At 44.8% G+C, this 23984-nt stretch overlaps 1 protein-coding gene across 5 annotated transcripts in view; it reads left to right on the plus strand.

Annotated features, from left to right (window-relative positions):
* The window catches only part of Asap1 (ArfGAP with SH3 domain, ankyrin repeat and PH domain 1), a 279840-nt gene that overhangs the window by 217539 nt on the left and 38317 nt on the right, over positions 1-23984 (plus strand). For all 5 annotated transcript variants that reach the window (XM_059247916.1, XM_059247917.1, XM_059247920.1 and 2 more), the window contains 7 exons: positions 6495-6582; positions 8690-8738; positions 14984-15147; positions 16163-16296; positions 18575-18666; positions 21762-21948; positions 22318-22403. In XM_059247916.1, coding sequence (XP_059103899.1) covers positions 6495-6582; positions 8690-8738; positions 14984-15147; positions 16163-16296; positions 18575-18666; positions 21762-21948; positions 22318-22403 — 800 coding nt within the window. The remainder of the gene's footprint in view (positions 1-6494; positions 6583-8689; positions 8739-14983; positions 15148-16162; positions 16297-18574; positions 18667-21761; positions 21949-22317; positions 22404-23984) is intronic.

Genomic DNA, 23984 nt, shown 5'->3' on the forward strand with positions numbered 1-23984 from the left:
AGCTGGTGTCTAAATCAGTTTTCAGCCAATGTCTGGCCGTCTCTAGCTGTGACCTTACAGCAAAATACATTGACTTTTGTGCCTCAGTTTCCTCATCAGCCGAGCAGGCAACAGTGGTGTGGCCCACATAGCGTGCTGGTTCATTTTTGTCCACTTGACACAGTCTAGTCACTTGAGAAGAGAGAACTTCAGTTGAGGAACTGGCTCCATCTGATTGGCCTGTGGGCATGTCTTTGGGACGGTTTCTTGGTTAATGATTGGTGTGGGAAGGCTGAGACCACTTTGGGCAGTGCCACCCCTGGGCAGGTGGCCTGAGTTTTATAAGAAGGCAAGCTGAACAAGTCATGAAAAGCCAGTAAGCGGCATTTCTCTGTGGTTCCTGCCTCTGCTCCTGCTTGAGTTCCTGCCCTGACCTCCCTAGTGATGAGCTGTGATCAGGAAGTGTAAGCTAAACAAACATGTTCCTCTTCAAATGTTTTTAGGGAGGGTGTTTATCACAGCCCCAGGGAACAAACTAGGACATGTTGAGTGCTTGTTAAGAGTTCAATTAATACATTTATGTAAAACTCTGCTGGCACAGGACACCACACTCTTGCCATGATGATATCCTTACTCTGCAGCCTGCGTCTGCCTTGGTGTGTGAGGGTAGCAGGAACCCGCCAGACATCCTGGACTCAGCCACTCCCTGCCCACTCTGTGGATATAATGTAGTGAGAGTCTCCTTTAAAAGTAATAATAATAATAATCATAGCCAAATATTTCATCATCAAATTAATACATTTCATACAAATACTATGAGTGGAAGGTGTGGGGTTTTATAAATTGATGGGCAAGAAGACATGGATTGAAATGGCTACTGTAGTTACATAGGAAATGTTAATTTAAAATTTTTTCTTACTAAACAGTTGTGATGGCACACACCTTTAATCCCAGTACTTGGGAAGCAGAGGCAGGTGATCTCTGAGTTTGAGGCCAGCCTTGACTACAGAGTGAGTTCCAGGACAGTCAGGACTACACAGAGAAAACCTGTCTCAAAAAATCTTAAGAAGAAGAAGAAGAAAAGGAAGACAGAAAATGTCTCCTTTAAGTATTTCTTCTTAATGTATCCCCCTGCCCGGTGGAAATTAGCCCAGTGGTTACCGTAGCTGGGAATGTTAGGACCTCCAGAGTCGGCAATGCAGAGTGAGGAAGTGTTAGCCAGTTTTTCTCCCTGGTGTGGGAAGAACCACTGAAGGGATGGGGCTTGGTTGTGACCACAGTGACAAATTCAGGATCCGAAACATGTTAAGAAAGGTGGCATTTCTCAGCAGACGGACTGTGTGATGTGAAGGGGAAATGAAAGAGCTGGGTCTTGAAGGACAGAAAGAACCAGAAAAGGAGAAGCACTAAGGACGGTTGGCAAGCTTTCCGAGGCTGACCTTGACCGGGAAGCAGTGTAGTAAGTGGGAGAAGACGGGGTCTGCGCTCTGCTTTGTGTCTTTCCGTAAAAGCGAGGTCAGTGTGCCTCATCTTCCTGACCCCTGATTTGCTTACCTGTGAACTGGGTTTAGGAACAGGAAGAACCTGTGCTGACGTACTGGGGTATCTCCCAACAAAATCACACTGCCTATGGGTCTGTCAGTAAAAGGCATGGAGAAGAACCCCTCAGGAGACAGTTTCAGAGAACAGCGTCTGCTTTATTGCCTGTGAGCTGTCACTTACGTCGTGGAAGCCTGTCAACTGATTGGTTAGCACGTGGCCTCGGATTGGACAGTGAGCGCTCATCCCACCAAGGTCTCTATGCAGAAGAAGCACATAAAAGGAGACATGGAGAGAGCAGACTCATACATGGGCCAGTCAATGGCTACTCACAATGCTTCAGAAGTCAGCGTTCTGACTTCTGGGAATGCTCAGGAACATGGTGTGCCATGCTTCTTACTTTAGATGCATGGTGTGCCGAGTAGGCTGACCACCAGGTCATGCCTGCATTTTCTCCTGCATGCCTAACTCATGGAGTTACTGCAAGAACTAAATGAGCAAACGCCTGCAATTTGAGAGATCATAAAGAAAAGTTTTATCTTGCCCCAAAACCAAAACCCCTTTCAAAAGCCAGTAGTTTTCATCTGCCGAAATTATGCTGGTCGTGTTCTCTCTCAATGGCAGGGGTTTGGCGTGGACCTGATTTCTGGCCAGGGGTTTATCGCCGTTACTGAGCGCATGTCAAGTACTTATGTTCCCCTGGAGACAGTAGGCATCTAACACTGAATGAAAATTCCCAAGTGATCAACAGTCCGCGCGGCTGTTTCCAAGCACTGCCTTAGGAAGCACAAAGAGATTTATTTTATTTTTACCTCAGCCTGGTGGGGTCCGGCTCATTTCCAAAGCAATTAATTATGTTCTCCTCTTGTCTGTGATGCAGAGCGGTTGGTCCAGCAGGATGATTGGGGATGTAATTTCATTTCTGAACAGCAATCTCCACAGCTGTATTCTGCTGACAGAGAAGTAGGCCCATGCCGGTAACTCTGTAGCTCCATCCCAAACAGCACCATGGTGCACACGGGGCTGCCTCCAGACAGTGAGTGGGGCTTGCTTGTTTTCCGGAGGCAAAGCCTGATGGAGTTGATCATGCTGTTCTGCACACATGTCCACTTTGATCTAGCTGAATGGCATGTCAGGCAGAGACAACCCCCTCCCCCTGTTTCTTCGCACGTACCCAGGGGCTCCCCAGTTGAAACATTTCTCATATCAGAAACCTGAATGTGTTTGCCTTAGATGAGTATACTGTCAATTGAAAAAATAAAAAGCAGTTTTCAAAACAATATATACGGGTTGAACCAATGTAATAAGCAGGCTCTTCGGAGAAATCTTATTAAAAATCAGAGTGATAGCAGTGGCTATAATAACGAGGTCCAGTCCCTTTGCAGTGTCTCCTAGCTTTTCTTCAGTGACTTTGTATGACTTTAACAAAAGGTAAAAATGTGTAAAAGACTAAGCCTGGGAGTGTGGGAGCACTGTGTGGGAACACCAAGCGGTAAAGTCTTCAGTCCTGACCGGTATGGCAGCTGCATTTGGCAGGAGCTCTTGAGTGAGGTCCTTCCTGCTTAAGAGAACCCTCAGGAGCACCAAGTCTTGCCCCCACTCATCATCCAGGGCCTAGATGGAAAGCTGATTTTTGAGTCACGCACTTGAAGTCTCTGTTAACTGTATCCGGCGTCCCTGGCCTCTGCCATGCCCTTTACTCGATGCTTATCCCTGCTCATCTGAGTTACCCTCAGCCTCCGCCATCCACTTGAGTGCAGCTCTGCATGGCCACTGCTCTGAATATCTTCCTTCAGTAGCATGCTGGAACTCCCAGGGTGTAGATCCCTTAAAGTCCCAGACCAGTCCTTTCTGCTTTTCTGCTCAGCATAACCTCATGTCACCTGTCCCCCTTTATGCCCCAGGCCTTTGTACCTGCTGCTCTTCACCCTCCCCAACTCATCTGGCTTGTACACACTCAGCATTACCTGGATCCTCACTGCAAGGTGCCTCTCACTTAATCTTAGTACTTGTTGCACACCCCAAGACTCAGACCCAGCACCCCTGAGCAGCAGGTATGCTCTTGTTGTAGTCAGCTCCTAGAGCTGGTGGACCGCAGCGCTTTGCACATGTACTTAAAGACATGGAAGAGGCTGGAGTAACTATCAACTGAGTGAGAAACTATTTCAGTCCTAAAGTGTCTCTTTTCATCAATATGAATTAAGAACGTGGATGAGAATCAGATATCCAGCTGTTCCCCAAGGTCTGCCATCGTTTCTGACTTTCCACACTGGCCTGCACAATGGAGTAGAGGAAGAGCATCTTAGGAATGGTAGTTAATATCTCTCTTCCTCTCTCACTTCATCTAGTAAAAGAAACCAAAAGCATTTCTTAGGGCGTACAAGAGGTACATGTGAGGTTCCTGGAATGTAGTCATTTGATTGATATTTGAGTGCTTGCTGTATACATGGCATACTCTGGTGAGCAAATAGCCAGCCATTCATAGAAAGAAAGACAAGCGACAAATAGAGTGATGAGAGCCAGAGAGCAGCATGTGTGAGGAGAAGGTCGGTTCAGAACCAAGACCTCTAGACACCGGAAAGTAAGACCTGGAGGAGTGGGAGGACTTCCTGAATTGTCCCACCACGATGCAGCCAGGCCAAGTTGTTTAGTTTTGCTCTGATTTTAATCTCTGGACAGATTATGTCTTCTTTCATCACTATACCTATAATTTAGCCTAAATGTCAAGAATGTGTTTTTGGAATTTTCTAAGTTATACAAGCATCTGGAATTACCATGATTACTGTAGCGATTTCTGTGCTTCTGCTATATGCTCTTTGGACTTGCGTAGAACATTCCCCACTGACTCCCAAGGCCTTTTCTGATGTTTCTCCACTCAACATTGGGTGTATCAGCTGCTTTGTTACACCTTACTGCAGCTCAGCCTGAGGTAATGTATGTGAGGTATTGGCAAGATGTACCCCTGTCACTTGAGGTGCGTGTTGATGTGGCAAGAAAGACTTGACAGTTGTGTGGGGTAAACACCCAAGTGTCACTGCTAATGGAGTTGTGGGCCAGTCATGGAGTAAACCGTGTGAAGCCTGTAATCAGAAGCTGTCCAGCAGATACTCTGAACTCGTGAGTGCTTAGCAGTGAGAAGTGTGTCTTGTGTTTGACCTGCCCGTGTGCTGCTGATACTGAACTTGCTGGTTCTTTAAGATTTTTGTCTATTGCTGGGTGTATATGATGTTAAAAAGCACCTAGAAATACTAGATTTGGAAAGAAGAAATTACTGCGTTAGCTTTCTGCCACATGCAATATGAATACTGTATAATGCATCTTAAACTTTAAAAAACAGATTTCTCTACTTAAGAATCCTAAACATTGGTTTAAAAGATTTTTTTTAAAGGAAGCCTGAAACCTTTTATTATACCTAATCAATTTAAGCTTGGGAAGTTCTTCCTTATGTCTGGCCCAAATCTTCTATGGTTTGAGTGCATTTCTTTTCATTTATACAAATGGAAAACAGCTGGCCAGCCTTCCCAATGACAACCTTTATGTGCTCACAGACAGAGGTAAGGTCACCCCCATCCTTCTTCTTCTGGACTGTGACTGATGCCTTTATCCCATCTTCAGAGTTTCCATTTCCCATCCCTTTAATCATTCCTTGATTTCCCCTAAGCTTTTCTCCAGCCCTCCTTAAACTCAGATTCCAAGCAGAACATAATATCCTGAGGCTCACCATTTGCCTTCCCAGGTTGTCCTGTGTCCCAGTCATTCATACAGGAAATAGGTAACATTGTCCACATCCAGAAAGATGAGATGTAGGACTAACAGCAGATGAGGCCCAGTTTGTAGGCAGTTAGCAAACCAAAACTCAGGTCTGTCTAAGAAGCACTCACAGGGGTACGCCTCCTGCCTCCCCTTCGGGAGGCTCACAGGGAGATAATGAGCAACTTGTTTTCTAGGGCCCGTTGCTTAGGGAAGATGATGCAGTGTGTGTTGAAACTTCTTGCTCAACATCATCCCTGTTGCTTAGATCTCTTGAGTGGTTTTCAGTGTGACCTCTCTGCCGCCTCTGATCCTTTTAAAAAATGAAATTCCTGAGCAATAGTTGGGGTGTTTTCGAAGATATGACTGTCATGAAGTAGGCATGCAGGTCTGACCAGAAAGTTCCACAGATTTCTCATGCTGAAGTACATTTTTAACACTCTTGACAATTCTTTCTTTAGTTGTATCTGCAGGAAGCAGGGGGCCTAGGCAAGTGCAGGCAGGGGGCCAGAAAGATTGTATACGCACCCCATAAGTTACTTTCTAGCTACTTAGAGGGTCTATTTTAAATGTGGACTGCGAATTTACTAATAAGTATTCTAAATCTTTACCATGTTTTTGCTCTCTTCAGATATTAGGGCCCATTACACAGTGTTTGGCAGGTGGTAATGACCCTTGTGTTTCAGATATTTTGCAATTTTTGTATTGCAACCAGTATTCACAAATGCCTGGGATGTCAGTGTTGGGGTAACTGATTGCAGGGGTCATCATGTATTAATGAATGAAATGCAGGTCAGTGATTGTTCACCGTAAGACATGGGTTTAGATACATCTATATGCCTGAGGTTGTCCAAGTTCTAGAAAACTGTGTTTTCGTGGGTTCTGCCCAGTCTTCACTAGAAGTGGGGGATACTCTTCTTGATTCCATTCTGGTTAACCTCCAGAAAGCTTGTCTATGGTTAAGAGACATCGAGTAGGGCAATTAATTTGCTTTTCCCTCCTTCGTGAGGTCAGAATTCTAACGGAGTCTGTAAAGACTGCCTGCCAGCTCGTATGTGAGGGCAGAAACTTAAAGGTCTGGTGTTTCATTGTGGTGACCTCGGATGTCTGTTTTCTTCCTTGCTAAAATCGTGTCCTCCTGTCGCCGAGCAGGCATTCTGAACACGTGCTGCACTGAGGACTGAGAGGGAGTGCTGCATGTGTGACCTCTGTTTTCCCTTTTACAGTCTAACAGGCAGCCGGCGAAGTTAAACCTTCTCACCTGCCAGGTGAAACCAAATGCAGAGGACAAGAAGTCTTTTGACCTGATATCACGTGAGTCCCGTTTTTAAATCCTGTTTGGTTACTGTGGCTCTGGCAGCTATAGGTCTGGGTATTTAAGCATCAAAATTTCTCAAAATGGGCTTCCTTAGAGTTAACCCCCAGCTGGTTTAGGGAGACCCATGGAAGGAACCCTTTTGTTGGCTCACTTCCTTGTTTGAGGGAGAATCTTACTTTGTCTCCTAAGCTAACCTTGAATTCAAGCAATCCTGCCTCAGCTTCTCAAACCTCTGAATCTATAGGTTAGCACCACCTCAGGTCTCTTAGTTTGCACCGTGAAAGCCTCGCTGGGGCCTGTGTGATCGTGTTTAGAATGTCAGTGGATGGCTAGGTGTGGTGGTGCATACTTTAGGCAGGGGGAGGTAGAGTTCATGAACTGGAGGCCAGCCCGTTTTCTACCTGTCAGGTCCAGGCCAGCCAGGGCTACATAGTGAGACCCTGTCTCGGAAAAAAAAGAGTAAGACTCTAGGCTTATGCATTGAACTGTTTCTAATGTTCCCTCAGACAAGGTCTCTAATTATATCACCATGTCACTCATTGAGCTGCAAAGATACCAGTGTTGGTGTGAAGCGTAGACACTGAAGTTGTAGGAGATTCCAGCTTGCACCTGTTGGTTAAGAAGCACTGGTGTAGATGCAGGAATGCAGGCACACCACCGTCGCAACATGTCTGATTTGTCCATTACATCCTTGAAAAATCGGGCTCTTCAAGGAAAAATCAGCTCCTTTGCTTCCAAACAGTGACTTGGAAACTCATTGAATTGTCACCACACTCCTTACTTCGTCACTGCATGGCACTTTGCTTTTCTCCTGGATGAGGGAGCAAGACCAGCTACCCGCTCTCTGCCTGTATCCTATGTTCCCTGTGTTCAGGGGTTGGCCTGAGGTACTGGTTTGCTAGCCTGCACTTACAGACCCACTGTGCAGCTGAGGGGACTCCTTCTCTACCACTCTACAGAACAGTAAGACTCAGCTGGGGATATAGAGCTAAGGGGGGGAGCACTTGTCCGGCACATGCTCAGTCCCATTCCCAGCACCTCAAAACCAGACAGATAAATAGGATAGACCAGAGCCACTCTGTACTCTCCTGAAACACTGCAACACCAACTTAAAGCCTAACATGGCAGACTAGGAGCCAGATGACCTACACAGACACATTGTCCTGCCCTTGACGTTCTCTGGCAAGCTCCTATGATTGACTCATTTGTGAGGCTCTTCGGGGGAGGCCAAGTCTCCTGCAGCGCCTCTGAGCAATTCCGATTCCCTATGATTTCCATGATTGCTTGGTTGTTAATGGGCATCAGTTATTGAGTGTCTAAATCTATCACATGTCATTTTGTGTAATATTGCTAATTCTCACAAAAGGTCATCGGTTTCCCATTTTATAGAAGATAAAAGCTGGGTGAGTTGGGCCAGATCACCCAGCAGTAAGGAAGGCACTCAGAAGTGCACCTTGCTCTCTAAGGGTGCCGAGTAGGAGTGCCTGCCTGGAGCAGTCACATAAGGAAGTGGTCTGTGTTGCTGAAGTTAAGTATGTTGAAGCACTAGAACAATCCTGACTTTTTAAAATGAACTTCCCTATCCACTGGATCTGTCAGGCCTTCTTGGAAGGCAGAGGTTAAACCAGTCTCCCTGGATCCTGATTCGGCTGGAGAGCATCCCATTCAGGGCCAAGAGTACAGCTTCCCTGCTGCAGTTGGAATGTCAGGGGGAATGGGGAATCCTTTCTGGACAGAAGTACGGACTTGTACCAGTTTGCCACTGAAACTGCTCTGGGTCAGATAGAACTTGTCCCCTTCTCAATTTGTCTTTCAAAGAGGCATCTCAGCCAAGTGTGCTTATCATTCATGCCTGCAGTCTCAGCACCAGTGAGACTAAGTCAACAGAGCAAAGTCAAGACCAGCCTGTGCTCTACAGAGGAAGATGATCTTTAAAAAAAAAAAAATGCCTATTGTTTGCTTGGTATTTGTGATCACTTATTTTAGTCCTTTGTACTTAAGGAAAATACTGTTAGTAAAGTGAATTGTTAAGTTGCTAATACATAATGGTATTAAAAATAATACTCAGTTCTTAGTTTGTGTTTTTGCATTTTTGTATTTTAGATAATAGAACATACCACTTTCAGGCAGAAGATGAGCAGGATTATGTAGCGTAAGTACTTTGAAAATGATAGTGCATTGGTTTGAAGTTCAAGCATTCATTACCCTGGTGACTTGTCACGCTTCTCTCCTGCCCCTCAACCTTCATACTTGCTCTTCTCTCTATCTGTCTTGCCCACCTGGTATAGTCACCCCCAGCCTGGGTATCATTAGGATTTTTGCTCCTTTCTCTCTGCCCGTAGCTTCTTCACATGGCTCTGGGCTTCTTGAGAAGAAACATTGAGCCTTGCTCATCCTATAACTGTGCTACCTGCGTTAGGTGTCTTGCTTGGTGTTTGGTCACAAGTGGGAGCCATTTGAGATGTTCTTGGGTACTACCTGGATGCTTAGCTATTCCTGCGAGAGAAGCAGAAGAGGCTGGCACTATTGGAAGACACTGGCGGTGTCCTCTTGCTGGGCAAGCATGGCACAGTGGAAGGGAACCTGGTGCAGTGGGAAGAGTTGGCTGTCACATGCCACCGGGCTACATCCGAGTCAGTTTCATTCCTTTTTCCCTCTGGTAGCCTGCCGGGAGCTCAAATGGCAGTTTGCCGCATTCTCAGCCGTTCCCCTTGGTGTGAAAGCAGTCAGTTAGACCATTTTCAAGGTGTTTAAAACTTTATTTCTCACAAGTAGTTTGGACCGAGTTTCTGAACTACCAAAACTCATTGTCCCATCAGTGACCTAGTCACCATTACTTTCCTTCCTTAACTCAGTGGAGCCACAGAATTATGTTCAGATCCATTTCCTCCACTTCCTCTCCTCCTCCCACTCCTTTTTCTCTGGAGTATTAGACTCTTCCCAATCTCAGACCATGATAAAGGAATCTGAAAGAGAACAGGAAGTGGACCAGAAGTAGGTCGAGTTGGGAGAAAGAACAGAGGAGCTCGTAAAGGCAGCTAGCTGCCAAGAATGATGGAAAGCAGTGAGAGTCCAATAGTAAATCACACAGAGCCCTGCCTTAGGGATGAGACAGGCCACATAACATGGTGCTGGCTCTCAGCTCAGGGACCAAGAAGAGGCCTGTGTACGGGGGACACCCAGACTTGCAGTACACACCTTGGATTCTTAGGGCACTGCTCAGAGATGACTTCCTACAGACAGGTAAACCCAGCCTGCGCCAAGGAAGCTAGTAAAGTGCTCTCTGCCTTCCCAGTGGAGGGAAGCGCTGATATTGTGGCATAGAGCTGGCTGACTGGAGTGACTGGGAATGAGAATGGAAAATGCCAGGAAAGCTGTCCCCATCCCACTCCAGATTCAGATGTCACATTGTACCTTGTGCCTTGTTAATCCTCAACCTTGTGCTTGTTAATCGAGTACACAGTGGTTCAGTGCCCGTGTTCACAGTCCCAGCAAATGAGCATTTTAACCAGACAATCGCAAGCTTCCTTTTTCCTGATTCCTTTCTTCCATGATCCTCAAAGCCCTAAGTGGAAGACAAATGAGAAATCTGTGTGAAGCAGATAAGGGACCTCCTTTATCCTGTTCTCTTGCCTCAAACACAAGCCTTCCATGTCTTAGTCTTAGAACACACAGACATTTGCTCCAGGTCTGATTAGGTGCTGGTTTCCTGCCTGTGGTACTCATAGTAAAAGGCCCCCATCAGTCTATCTTGGTGTGTTTGTTTGTTTTGAGACAGGGTTTCTCTGTGTATCCCTGGCTGTCCTGAAACTCGCTCTGTAGACCAGGCTGACTTCAAACTCAGAGATCTGCCTACCGCTGCCTCCCTAGTGCTGGGATTGAAGGCATGTGCTGCCACTGCCCAGCCCTTTAGTCTATCTTGATGTTATTGTCTATTTTATACTTTGAATCTCCTTGGAGATTCTGGTAGGGGAGATAGGCTTTATTTCTGCTCTTCATTGACCTCTAGGTTTACATAGCAACACTGACCTCCTTTCTCATGTGAAACTGTCCAATGAAATTAGAGAAAGATTTCTCTTCACTGAGGAAGGGGCAGGTAGCAGCAGATGCACATTTGAAGTCTGGACACTTGGATTCTCGGCCAGGCTCTGCTGTCTAAGTGGCTTTGGTTCTTCAGACATGTGATCTGGCCTCCGTTTCTCATCCAGAGGCAGCTGGGTAGGTAGGGGTTACATATCTCACAAAACTTTGAAAGAGAAAATAAAACATACAACCTTACTGGCACATGGCAGTTTTGTTTTTTATCTTAGAAACTCAAACTGAGTTTTGTAGCTTGTATCCTTTTTTTTTTTCAGTCTGTCTGGTTAAATGGTAGTTCTCAAGCTATAGGGGGTCAAATGACCCTTTCACAGGGGTCACATATCAGATATCTGAGTATCAGATATTTACATTATAATTCATAGCAGTAGCAAAATTACAATTAAGAAGTAACAACGAAAATAATTTTATGGTTGGGGTCACCACAATATGAGAAACTGGGTCACAGCATAAGGTGGGAACCACTGCTTTAAAAGAGTTTAAAAGTTAAACAAAAAAATCTGTCATGGGCTGGGGATGCAGCTTAGTTGGTAGCTTTAAAAGAGTTTAAAAGTTAAACAAAAAATCTGTCATGGGCTGGGGATGCAGCTTAGTTGGTAAAGTGCTTGCCTAACATTCACAAAGCCCAGGGTTCCACCCCAGCATGGCATAAACTAGACCCGCTGGGGCATGCCTATAATCTCACCTTGGGAGCTGGAAACAGGAGGGTCAAAAGTTCAAAGGCATCCTTGGCTTCTTTGAGATCAGCCTGGAACACAGGAGACCTTGTCACACATGGTCACTAGATTCATGGCCCTTTTGAAATATAGCTGTTCCATTCTGTTCTACCAGATAAGAGTTATTTCTTTTGAAAATTAATTAATTGTCCTTAAATGCACATTTTGTGATTATCATGACAAACTTTTTTTTTAAATCATGAGCCCATGGTAAAGAGATATGTATGGCATAATGGAGGGTTCTCTGAAAGTGTAGATTATGTTGTTGTGACCCAGTCCAACTTAAGTCACAAATTCTCTGGCTTCCTGGCCTTGGGGTATCTTAATTTCTAAGTTAGAGGCTCTTGGAGGATTCTGTTTTTATAACTATGCAAATCAAGTGCCTAAGAGATACTGATCCCCATTGGAAAGCAAGACCAAACCAAGCCTGTCTTCAAAGTGAGAATCGAGTAAGGGTCCGTAATGAAGGGCTGCCATTGACCCTGCTGAAACAGGGTTCTTGAATTGGGATCGTGAAGAGGCTCAGGGGATAAGAGCACATACTATTCTTCCAGAGGACTACAGTGTAATCCGCAGCACATTGTGTGGCTCAAAACCACCTGTAACTCCAGATCCAGGGGATCTGATGCCTCCGACCTCCTCGGGCAAACACACATACACACATACACACACACACACACACACACACACACACACACACACACACACAATTTAAAATAAATTTTAAATAAAACTTTGTAAAGTTTTTTTTTTTTTTTAAGCAATCTCTAGTTTCTAACTTGAGACTAATAGAACAAATTCTAAGTAATTCCCAGGCTTGCTTCTATATTCTGTGTCATCATAGAAATAAAATGCTGGGGACAGGTCTCAACACAGACTGGAGGTGAGCACCACCTAGAGTCAAGTGCGGGATTTGCGGACACACCACTAACAGTCTGGTTTGGCTTTTCAATCTCTTGCTGTTGCATTTACTCCATAGGTTTCGTAGGTCATTCTTCATCTGCTTCATATTCTGTCAGTCTGTGTTCCATCCTAACGATGGGCTCAGGCTTGAACCTCTGTGTTATTAATTAAGAGCAAACCCTAGCTGTCTGTGTTCTAAGTGTAAAAAAGCAATGATTGGACCGTATTTTTATTTATTTGTTTTCTTTTTGAAGAGTAAATTTGGGGCTTTTTTTCTCATTAATGAAAATAATACAAGCGCTTTTTTTCTTCCTTTTTTTTCTTTTTCTTTTTTTTTTCTTTTGGTATTTCAAGACAAGATTTTCCTATATAGCTTTGGCTGTTCCGGATCTTGCTCTATAAACCAGGCTGGCCTCGAACTCACAGAGATCCGTCTGCCTCTGCTTCCCAAGTGCTGGAATTGAGGCGTACGCCATCACCCCCAGCTAGTACAAGTTTATTTTATCTCTGAAAAATTACAGAAGGGGGACATAACCATGTACCCCTCCTATCAGTTTTTCCCTAAAGAAGAAAAATCACTCAAAAAACAAGCACATTTTGGTTAAAATTTTTTTAACTTTTTCTAAAAAAACATAAATGCATAATTGATACATATATTTAAATTTGATAATATGTCATGTAAAAAGTTTTTCACCTCTGTTTCATAAGACATATTCTGAACATTTCTCCTGTGTCACAAAAATTGTTTTTGATGGAGCCAACTCAGTGGCTCGATAGTAAAGGCACCTGCCACCAAGCCCGACAGCCTGAGTTCCCACATGGTGGAAGAAGAGAACTGACAACCACAAGTTGTCCTCTGACTTCCTCCACACACATAAGAAAAAAAAACACTAAATAAATAGATATGTCATTAAAAAGCATTTGGAAATGCACGTCTTATGCTTATTGGACTTTCACGTTTTACACATAGCTTGGTAACAGCGTTTATTGAGTGTATGTAGTGTCTTACTACTGGTCCTGTCTGGTGGCGTTACGTTGCTTTCCCCATCACTGACAAGATACCCAACAGAAAGCCGGGCGGTGGTGGCACACGCCTTTAATCCCAGCACTCGGGAGGCAGAGCCAGGCAGATCTCTGTGAGTTCGAGGCCAGCCTGGGCTACCAAGTGAGTTCCAGGAAAGGCGCAAAGCTACACAGAGAAACCCTGTCTCAAAAAACCAAAAAAAAAAAAAAAAAAAAAAAAGATACCCAACAGAAGCAATTCCCTTGCTTCCCAGGTCAGAGGAAGAGTCCATCATAGCAGAAGAAGCATGAAGACTGTCAGAGCTCTCTCTGTGGTAGTGGGAGCTGTTGGTTTAAATATTAAGGCCACTGCACGTAGTTAAAAGGGAGGTTTAATTTGTGGGGTAACTTACAAGTGAAGGGATAGGTTACAGGGTCTGGGAAAGGTGTAACGCAGTCCAGCAGTGTTCTCTAGAGAACTCTGCTTGGTCTACCTCCAGCGTCCAGGATCCAGGAACCAAGAGAGCTGGCACATCCAGATCTCAGGTCTTCAGGGGTCCTCTCGGCTCCGCCTTGTAGGCGTGACAGCTACCAAAGCCTCAGAGGGGGTGGTACTTCCAGGTCAAAGCTGGACCAGCTACCCACTACAGGGAGCAGGTTATATCTTCGAGCTCAGGAGGGCGGGAGAGAGAGAAAGAGTACTCCACCCAAAACCCAAAGCAGGTATTGCCTTCAAGGCCTGAATGACCCACTTGTGGTAGCTAGATCTGCTGTCCTAAAGCTTCCTCCACCTCCCAGAACAGCATCACCATCTAAGAGCAAGCATTCAAAGGTGAACCTCTGGAGGGTGTTTTAGATTTAACTCACATAGCTGCATTCTTCAAATTATATGTCGTGCTTCCAAGTTACTATGCCCCTTCCGTGAGCATAAACTGTATGGCAGCTGTTAATGTGCCCCTTCGTTTTTACCGTGAAATGTCCTTGCAGCCCTGGGCTGCCAGAGAGCAGATCCCTCTCTTGAACACTCCCCACCTGTCACTGTTCCTTATCATCCCTGTCAGTCAACCCTCCCCTTCATTCTGCCCCCGGAAGAACGAGAGCACCTGCATATTCACGCAGGTCCTCAGGTGCAGTATCCTTCTGTCATCCACTCCAGCAATCTCTCTGCATCGTCTGTCCCAGCCATCTCTCTCACTTGTCCTGTGTTTCTTCCCATTATCCTGTTTTATTTCTGTAATTTATGTGTTTAATTTTTTTTAGATGTAACTATTTTTTATTATGTATACAGTGTTCTGCCTGCACACCAGAAAAGGGCATCAGATCGTATTATAGATTGTTATGAGCCACCATGTGGTTGCTGGGAATTGAACTCAGGACCTCTGGAAGAACAACTAGTGCTCTTAACCTCTGAGCCATCTCTCCAGCCCCTCGTGTTTAATTTTTTTTGTGGTTTGAATTTTGTGGTTTTGTGATTGAATACAGGACCTTACCTGTGCTCAAACAATCCCAGTCATCTCTTTTCTTCCAATTTAGTTTTCCATTTCTCCTTGCTTTACTGCTGTCTTCTTTTAGGGGGAGGTGGGTTGAAAGTGTATATTGAAGGTAGGTTTCCAATGGAGGAAGACAGTGGTGGCCATGCCCTTATGAAGACTACCTTTCTCTGGTGTCTTGACCACAGGTGGATATCAGTCCTGACGAATAGCAAAGAAGAGGCCCTAACCATGGCCTTCCGTGGTGAGCAGAGCACAGGGGAGAACAGTCTGGAGGATCTGACCAAAGCCATCATCGAGGATGTACAGCGGCTCCCCGGGAATGACATCTGCTGTGACTGTGGCTCATCAGGTATGTGTCCTGTGCACAGACTAGCTTGTTCAGCATCCTCTCTCTTTCTGTGTAGTCTTCATGGGGCAGTTGCTCTAATTCCTTACAGTTCGTAGGCCGACTTAACCAGACACACAGCACAGGTTTCCTACAGGGAGAATTCCCAACCTGTTCTCCAAGATGGTCACTGCCACAGTGTTCCTCTCCGTGCGTGTGCATCATGGTCACTAAAGGAATGAAAAGAGAATGTGGTGTTCACGTTGTAAGTCCCAAGTCTGCCACTCCAGCCAGAGCAGTGTTAATGCATGGTCGTCCTGGGTCTTACCTACAGGCTAGGATCAGGAAAACCCTCCCGCTATATGCACTTGATAAACCTGTGTGTGTGTGCAGTCGCCTGGCATGTGAGACAGATGTCCCCATCCCCTGTGAAGCCTTTCCTGGTCTCTGTTCCAGGGAAGCGTCCCTACTCCTTGGGCTCCTGTTCTCAGAAACCAGGACGTTGGCAAGGGGCTCAGTATATAAGGATTTGCTAGGGATTATGTTTCCCTAGCATGCTGTCCTCACAGAGTGTGTGTCAGTAAGGTACTAGTGTCTTCCTCTTATAGATGAGACTCCATGTGGGAAGAGAGTGATTTGCTTAAGGTCAGAGTGCAGACCTGGGGCTTCTGAGGATTGAACTGGAATGATGCATGGGTCAGACTCTGGCTGTAGCATTCAGTGCTTAACAGGCCTTCAACTCCATCACCTGGGATAAGTGACCGAGGCAAGAAGGGAACTCTGGCGTAAGGCCTGGGAATGTTCTGTAGGCTCTCTAGGGAGAGGATTGAAGCCAATTTTCACAGGGATAAATGACTTCACTTTGATTTTTAATGACACATTGAAGGGATACTGAGAGCCCCTGGACTAAAACACAAGCTCCCAATTGCTACATTTAACCTTGCCCTTGTGCTAATTCTTACCAAGGTTGATGCTCTGAGTCTCCTCCACAGCCAGCGCTCTGAATGACGTGTCTTGTTTTATTAAATCTTTTCCACAGAACCCACATGGCTTTCAACCAACTTGGGTATTTTGACCTGTATAGAATGTTCCGGAATCCACAGGGAAATGGGGGTTCATATCTCTCGCATTCAGTCTTTGGAACTAGACAAATTAGGAACTTCCGAACTCTTGGTAAGTCCTACCCTGTACTTTAGAAGGAAAGGTTATTGTCACAAATACATTAACACACTCCTCTTAAGGGGTTTGTTTCTAACGGTTACAAATAATTATCAAAATCAGTGGATTTTCCTGCACACTTAGAATTTAACTTTTGGGATAGGTAATGTTTACGGCTTAGTTCCATTTTCTTTTTCAGGAAAAAGTAGTCCATGCTGGGACTGGCTTGTCTCTCAGGGAAGGGCTTCTCCCAAGCTGCTTTTTCCCATTAGGGATTAGTTTTCATACAGTTCACTACAATGGCAATTAAAGCATGTCTGCAGAATACTTAGTGGCTTATTGTAGCATGAATCTTAAAAGGTCTTATTAATAAAAACAAATCCGGAGCCAGGTATTAGGGTGAACACTTGAAAGATCAGACAGAACAGGCCACAGCCACCTCACCTTGCCAATTCCTCAGCTGATCCTGTTTCGTCAGACTGGAAGCCTCTGAGTCCTCATCCAGAATGGATCTCAGCTGAACTGCTGCTAACAGCCTAAAAGCTTAACCAGTTGAGAATTATTATAAGTAGGAACCGTGAAGGCAAATCTTTCTCTGTCTTTTTCTTGTAAGGGTATTGAAAAGAAACAGTCTTTTAAATCGATAACTATAAGAGGCCATCCTTTAGGTAACAGATTAGGCACTGGAACTCCGAATTGTAGAGAGCCCATTGGCTGAATTACTTTGTTAATTGCTCTAAGGTCTGTTACCATTCTCCATTTACCAGATTTCTTTTTAATAACAAATAGAGGAGAATTCCAAGGGCTGATTGATTCTTCAATATATTGAGCATTTAACTGCTCTTGTACCAGCTCTTCTAAAGCCCGGAGTTTCTCTGTTGTTAAAGGCCATTGCTGAACCTATACAGCTTATATTATTAAAAATGGCAAAGCTTTTCCCAGTTTAATCTTTGCTACCACATATTTGTAAGAGTACGTATGACCTGTTACCTAGTGTCACAGAGCCTTAGCCTAACATTCATAGTTGCTAAGGGAATAAGTTACTTTATAATTTGAAAAATAGGAAGGATAAAGATACTTCAGTGTGTTTTTCCCTTTGCTTTACCATCAAATTTGAAATCTTTGTATAGTTCCTCTGGTCCTTGTGATACACAGAAAACAGTAATAAAAGGCCCAGTTGGTTTCCCCCATTAATGCCGATGGCCAGGATCCTTGCCGTGAATAATTTAACCCTAAAAGGAAAGACTTGGCACTGAGAATGAAATTTGTTGAAGTGAAACTGCACTCAGATAAAAGGGTCTCTCTCGAGGAGGATATGAATGAACTGGAGCTCAGGAGGACAGTACACCCAGCTCATCACTAACCTTGTCTGCACAGGAGCCTCAGAAAGGCAAGGCCGATAGTCACTCTGCCGTCTGAGCAGCCACTGGATGACAAGCTTTCTTGTGTTGTTTGAACCTATTCATTTAGGAACTAGGAAATCGTGCTTTCTGTTTCACTTCGGATTGCAGAGAAAAGGCTCCGACATAGTGAACTCTGGAACACATTCTCCTTCAGTATAGAAATGGTGTCATGGCAGGTCCTATACTTACAAACATGAAATCCAGTCTTGATGCCAGAAATGAGAAAGTTCAAGTATTAGATACTTACTGTACAATAAACCCAAGACTTTTCTACCCAAAGACTTGTTTGCATGAATGTCTCTTGAGCTTTGCATGAGTCTCAGAATTCAGTATATGACAAAAGGCCCGTCTAAAGGACACAGAGATTTTCTTGGAACAATCCTAAGTCCAGAAGCAAAATGTTTTATGGATACTTCTCTGCTGTAACCACAGCACCCTAATCTGTACCCAGGAAGGGAATAATCCTTTCTTTTCTGCCTACCTGAAGTAACTTGGTTCTGTATAACAAGGATGTGTACTAGTGCATGTGAAAAGCTATTGTTCATGAGTTTAGGCTCCCATGCAAAGGTCTGTCTGATCTCAGAAACTTTATGTGGGGGATGGGGGTGGGATCAGGCCTTGTTCCCTTCAGGCATTCATCACATCATATCTGTAGACATTGTTGATTATCTTGACATAAGCTGACTCCACTAGATGCTAAACATCTCTGAGAATCAGTGCCTGACATGTGACAGGTGGTTGGGAAATTTCTGCTAACCAGAAAAAGGGATAGTTTGTATACTCAGTGTCAGATGAAGGAAAACACAAATACAAAAATCTTGAAAGCAAATAATAGGAGTCTATTAACCAGTGGTAGAGAGTTTACTACGTTCTGTTTGTTTATATTACAGCTGGCCAAGAATGTAGGAAACAATAGTTTTAATGATATCATGGAAGCAAATTTACCCAGCCCTTCACCAAAGCCCACCCCTTCAAGTGATATGTAAGTATTTTGAATATATTCTTTACCATTCTATTGTCCTCCCCTCCCACACCAAAAATATATATATATATATATATATATATATATAACTAGCTGATGGTTACAGTATTTTCCCCATTATCAAGGAAAGGCTAGAAAGGTATTTTGAAGCATGTCTCTGGAATAGGCGAGTTTCTTCTCAGCAGTACCCTCCTGCCTGGGAGCTGCTGCTGAGTGCCTGCTCTGTGGAGCAGATCCTCAGGGACAGTCATATCTAGTCACGCTGTGCTGTGGTAATAGACATGTCAAGGCAGTGGCAGGAGAGTTCTGTCAGATTGTCCAAGATGTAGATGCTGAACAACCCACTCAGCAAGTCTGGGGAGGCTGACATTCCGTCTAATATGTTTCAGTGGGAGTACAAAATGGCAGAGTACAAGAAAACAAATCGGCATTCCTTACCAGGATTATAAGTCTATGTACCGTGGACTCAGCTCTTCCACCTCTGGAGACTAGTGTCAACTATGTGATAGAAAAAAATACTGGGAGAAAGGGAGTCTGAGACTCTACCAGATGATGCAGCACTATGCAAATGTGAAAAAACTAAGTCCCGCTTTCTGCTTTAAGTGATTGCCAAGATTGTTCCTGGTAAAATTTGAAAAGCAAAGCACAGTCCAAAGCAGGCTGTCTTTTGGGAAAGGAGGATATAGGAAGTGAGAAAAACACATGCCCTCTGGACCTATACTCACTGTCAAACTCAGAAACCGATTTGTAGCTAAATTTGGTGATTAAATCCCTCTCACCACCCCACTATCTGCTCAGAAGCCAAACACATTTGCATACAAAGTTCTGTGTGACCGTGATACATTAGAACGACTTCTGTGGGGCAAAGGTGGCAGGTGTCTCTGGCCATAGTCAGCTGGTACTATTGCTGGGCCCTGGGTTAGGGAAGGCAGAAGCTCGGGAGCAGCAGGAGGTGGTGGAGGGAACTAACCTCAGAGCAGCCAGAAAACAGAGTAAGCAGAAAGTGACCAAGGAGAAGCTGCTATCCCCTTCACAGATGACACACTGCAGCCAATCCCTACCTCCAGCCAGCCCCTTCTAATAGTTCATCCCACCATGAACCCACAGGTGCATCCACCCATCCGTGGGGTCAGTGCCCTCATGACCTCGTCAGTAGCATGTTACTGTCACTGACTAGAGCCCAAGCTTTCAATACATGAGCCTGAGGGGGATATTTTCAGATCCAAACCATGACAACATAGGTGGAATTGATGTTTGCATAAGGAACTGTAAAGTAACTGGGCAATTGACAAAAGTGTCTATGTAGTCTGGCATAGGAGCAGGCATGAGACGTCTTGATAAACACTTTCTGATGGCGTTTTCATTTTCCTTTTGAGCCACATAAATCAATTTATTTAAAAACTGAACTCAAAGTTTAGTAGGTAGAGAAGTAAACTCAAAGTTTAGTAGGTAGTGGCAAAGCACATGCCTAGAAGGCACCAGATCCCGCCCCTAGTACTTGAAAATAAATTAGAGGAGAGTTCCCAAGATTAAATCCAGAGCCTTGTACATGCTAAGGACTGTACCTCAGCCCCTAAGTACTGTGGATAAATAGGAAGAAAGAGTAATCTTACTCACTGGTTGGGGAGGCTCTGTGAAGGAAGAAAGGACACCAGTCTAAATATTTGGCCAAGGCTTCCATGGATATCAAATTCACACAAGTATTAAAATTTTTACAGGGCACATTCAGTCTGAAATCATGAAGTTAAGTCTCCCAGAAGGTCTCTTGGCAGCAGTGGTCTTTTGTTGAATTCTGCACGTCCTTACAGTGTGCTCAGTCTATGCTGAGGAAACAGCAAAGCAAACTGCATATTAACCTCACCCTCAATGCCTCGAGTCTAGCCAGAAGGCAGACGCTGCCCAAGAAGTCAAATGAGTGGTTACAGAATCACAGTTGTATAAAGTGTGGCACAGATGTTCAGTTCTGAGCACCCACACTGGGCAGCTAATAGCTGCCTGTAACTCCATTTCCAGGAGATCCAGTACCCTCTTCTGTCCTTCTCAGGAACCTGCAAGCAAGCACATGGTGCATATAAACTCAGACAGATAGACATGTAAATTCAAAATCAGCAGATAAATCTTGAATGTGCCAGTGAGTAGATGTCTCCATTTTCAAATGATTAAAAACCAGAAGCTCATAAAGTTTAAATACTTTACGCAGTGACACACAACTGGTATGCTGTAGAAGGTAGCACTTGAACCTAAACTTCATTTCTCTTTTTTCCTAATTAGCTTGTATAAGTGGGAAAATCAAGGGATTGACAGAAGGCTTCTGTGGTTTCAGGTGATGTCACCTGACCCTAGTTCTTTCTTCCTGGCTCTCATCTGTTTTCCTCTGAGCTGACTTCCATTAGAGTCTTCCTCTGTAGGTGACAGAGGGACCACTGGGCCATTGAGGCTCTGAGGGACCACTGGGCCATTGAGGCTCTGAGGGACCACTGGGCTATTGAGGCTCTGTTCTCGACCTTGGGGCTGGGATGTAGGCCAGATCTCCCAGGATTGCTTTAGTCTCCATGGTGACGGTGACTAGACACACGAAGGACAGATACCACATGGCCACTCAGACTTCAGACCTGGTGTCCCAGCTCCTGCTCCTAAAGGGAATCTCTGCAGGGAAGTCAACTCATCCTTGTCCTTATAGCACACCCATTGTTGCCTATTGGGTTGGTTTGATGACAGCCTTTCTGAACTTCAGTTTTCTTACCTATGAGATAGAAGTTAGAGCAGAAAAATAAAATCTTTTTCATGAGGCTCTGTGAACTTTTGTCTCAACTCTTAAAATCTTTCCCCATATGTTGTTAGTTTGAAGTGTTCATAGCGTGTTTCTCATGTGTAGAAAAGAAGTCAGCCATGATCTTGGTGCCCATTAATTTTGTTCTTTCATGTATTACCTACACATATCAACAGATACCTGTTTTCCTTTTCTGTCTCTGCTGGACTTGTCTAAAACCTGGTTTGTTGTTTGAAAAGAAGCATGTCTAATTAAGGGAAGGAGAGGAGAATGTTTTCAGTTCTTGGAAAGCAGAAATGCTCTGACCATTTTGTTTTTTTTCCAGGACTGTACGAAAAGAGTATATCACTGCAAAGTATGTTGACCACCGGTTCTCCAGGAAGACCTGTGCCTCTTCCTCAGCCAAGCTGAACGAATTGCTAGAGGCCATCAAGTCCAGGGACTTACTTGCACTAATCCAAGTCTATGCAGAGGGGGTAGAGCTAATGGAGCCGCTGCTGGAACCGGGGCAGGTAAGGCCTCAGAGAAGCCAAAGGATTAAGAAGTAGAAAAAGTAAGTGTGTTGTGGTGATATACTTCTGTCATCTCAGCACTTGGAATGAAGTGTCAGAGGGATGGAAACAAATCTGAGGCCCACCCTGGGCTGCACAGCCGAGATCCTTTCTCAGAACTGCAAAAAGAAAAAAAAAAGGAAAGGGAGAAATGAGTTCAAATGAGGGATCATGCTTTTCGGACACCATTTAATGAGATATGTGTATATTAGCTGAACATGTCTAAGAGAACTGGAGAGCGGAAGTGCTCTCGATAATTGCTCGGGGCTCCTTGGCAGAGAAGCTGCTAGAGGCATGACTGCTGCATTTCTATCCGTCCTTCTCTCTCAGGAGCTCGGGGAGACAGCCCTTCACCTTGCCGTCAGGACCGCAGACCAGACGTCTCTGCATCTGGTTGATTTCCTTGTACAAAACTGGTATGGCTTTTGTGTTCCCATCTGAATGAACTGAGTATGATTGAGTAGTACGAACCATGCTGTGTGGTGTGGGAGGCCAGCTCCCACTTTGACCCAGGGTACTCTTGAGGAGAGAGGGGTAAGAAACTCATAGATAGAGAGATGGCGGAGGTGAGACAGACAGAAACACAGGATAGCTCGGGAAGACCTGGATCAATATCCACTGGCCCCTTCCGTCTCTTCCAAAGGACTCTTTATAATGATGCAAGGGGGAAGGCAAAAAACTTCCCCCTTGCTAGATCAAAGAATACCACACAGCCCAAGTGCAGACCCTTCCAAACAACCTGGTCACCACGCACGTGGTCAAGCCATCCCCTTATGCAGCCCTGCTGGGTAAAGCAAACTCAGATCTCACTAGGAAACCTCTGTGGGCCCCCACAGTGTGGGACCTATACCAGAACTCACAAGAGTTCTCTGTGGCTAACCAGTTTAAAAGACCTTTTACAGGTCATGAAAGCTCAATTGCAGCCCTTTATAAAACTCTGCCATTGTGGTCAGAGCAACCATAGACCACAATGTGCAAATGAGTTAGTGAAGCTGTGTATTAGTAAATCTTTATTTATATAAATAGGATATAAGCCACATACAGCATACTAGCTAAAGTTGGCCAACCTGTGGCCTTAACCAGTAGAAAGTACGTAGCAGCTCAGGTCAGTCATACTTAGGGGTTTTCATTGTCTTTGGTTTGATGTAAAGCACCCATGGCCAGTGCAAGTGAAGGACACACTGACGGGAGTATAGTGCCGAGCACTGGAGGTTTGTCCCGGCCCAACCCTTACTGGGCTCTTCTGTAAGCAGCAGAGCTTATCCAGAGAACAGCAATCAGATAGGAAGGTTGAGTTCACGTGGGAAGAATGGTGCACGGACACGGCCAAACTGGGTAAAGGTCTAGCTTTCCTTCTGAGAGCAAAGCAGCAGTCCACAGTGTCTGTCCCACAGTAGACAGTCAGTGCTGTTACTGTCCTTGTGTAGCTTATAGATCAGGTGTAATGTTGGAAACATCATAGTTCCCCTATTTGTGTGGTCTTTCAGTCTAGTATTAGCACACAGAAATGCATGGTTATAAGGTTACGCTCAGTGGCGCATGCCTGTAGTCCCAGCTACTTGGGAGACTTAGCAAGAGAACCACAAGTTCAAGGCCAGCCCAGAGTGCATAGGGCCAGATTTGACCCTCACTGGAAAAGGGAAAAAAAAAAAAAAGACGTAATTGGTTAGAGCTGGAAAGAGGACAACACCACAGCTAAAGGCACGTGCCGTCAACCCTGATGACATGAGAATCTTTTCAAGAAGATTCACTACATTATATCCACAGAGTGGGCAGGGAATGGCTAAGTCAAGGATGTCTGACAAGGTCCTGTTAGCCTCACACACCAAGGCAGATACAGGCCTTCGGAGTACGGATATCATCATGTTATCAAGTGTGTGGTGTCCTGTGCCAGCACGGAGTTTTACATAAATGTATTGGTTTAGCCAGGTGGTGGTGGTGCACACCTTTAATCCCAACAGTCGGTAGGCAGAGGCAGGTGGATCTCTAAGTTTGAA

Source organism: Peromyscus eremicus, chromosome 20 (assembly GCF_949786415.1).
Source record: "Peromyscus eremicus chromosome 20, PerEre_H2_v1, whole genome shotgun sequence".
Lineage (NCBI taxonomy): Eukaryota > Metazoa > Chordata > Mammalia > Rodentia > Cricetidae > Peromyscus > Peromyscus eremicus.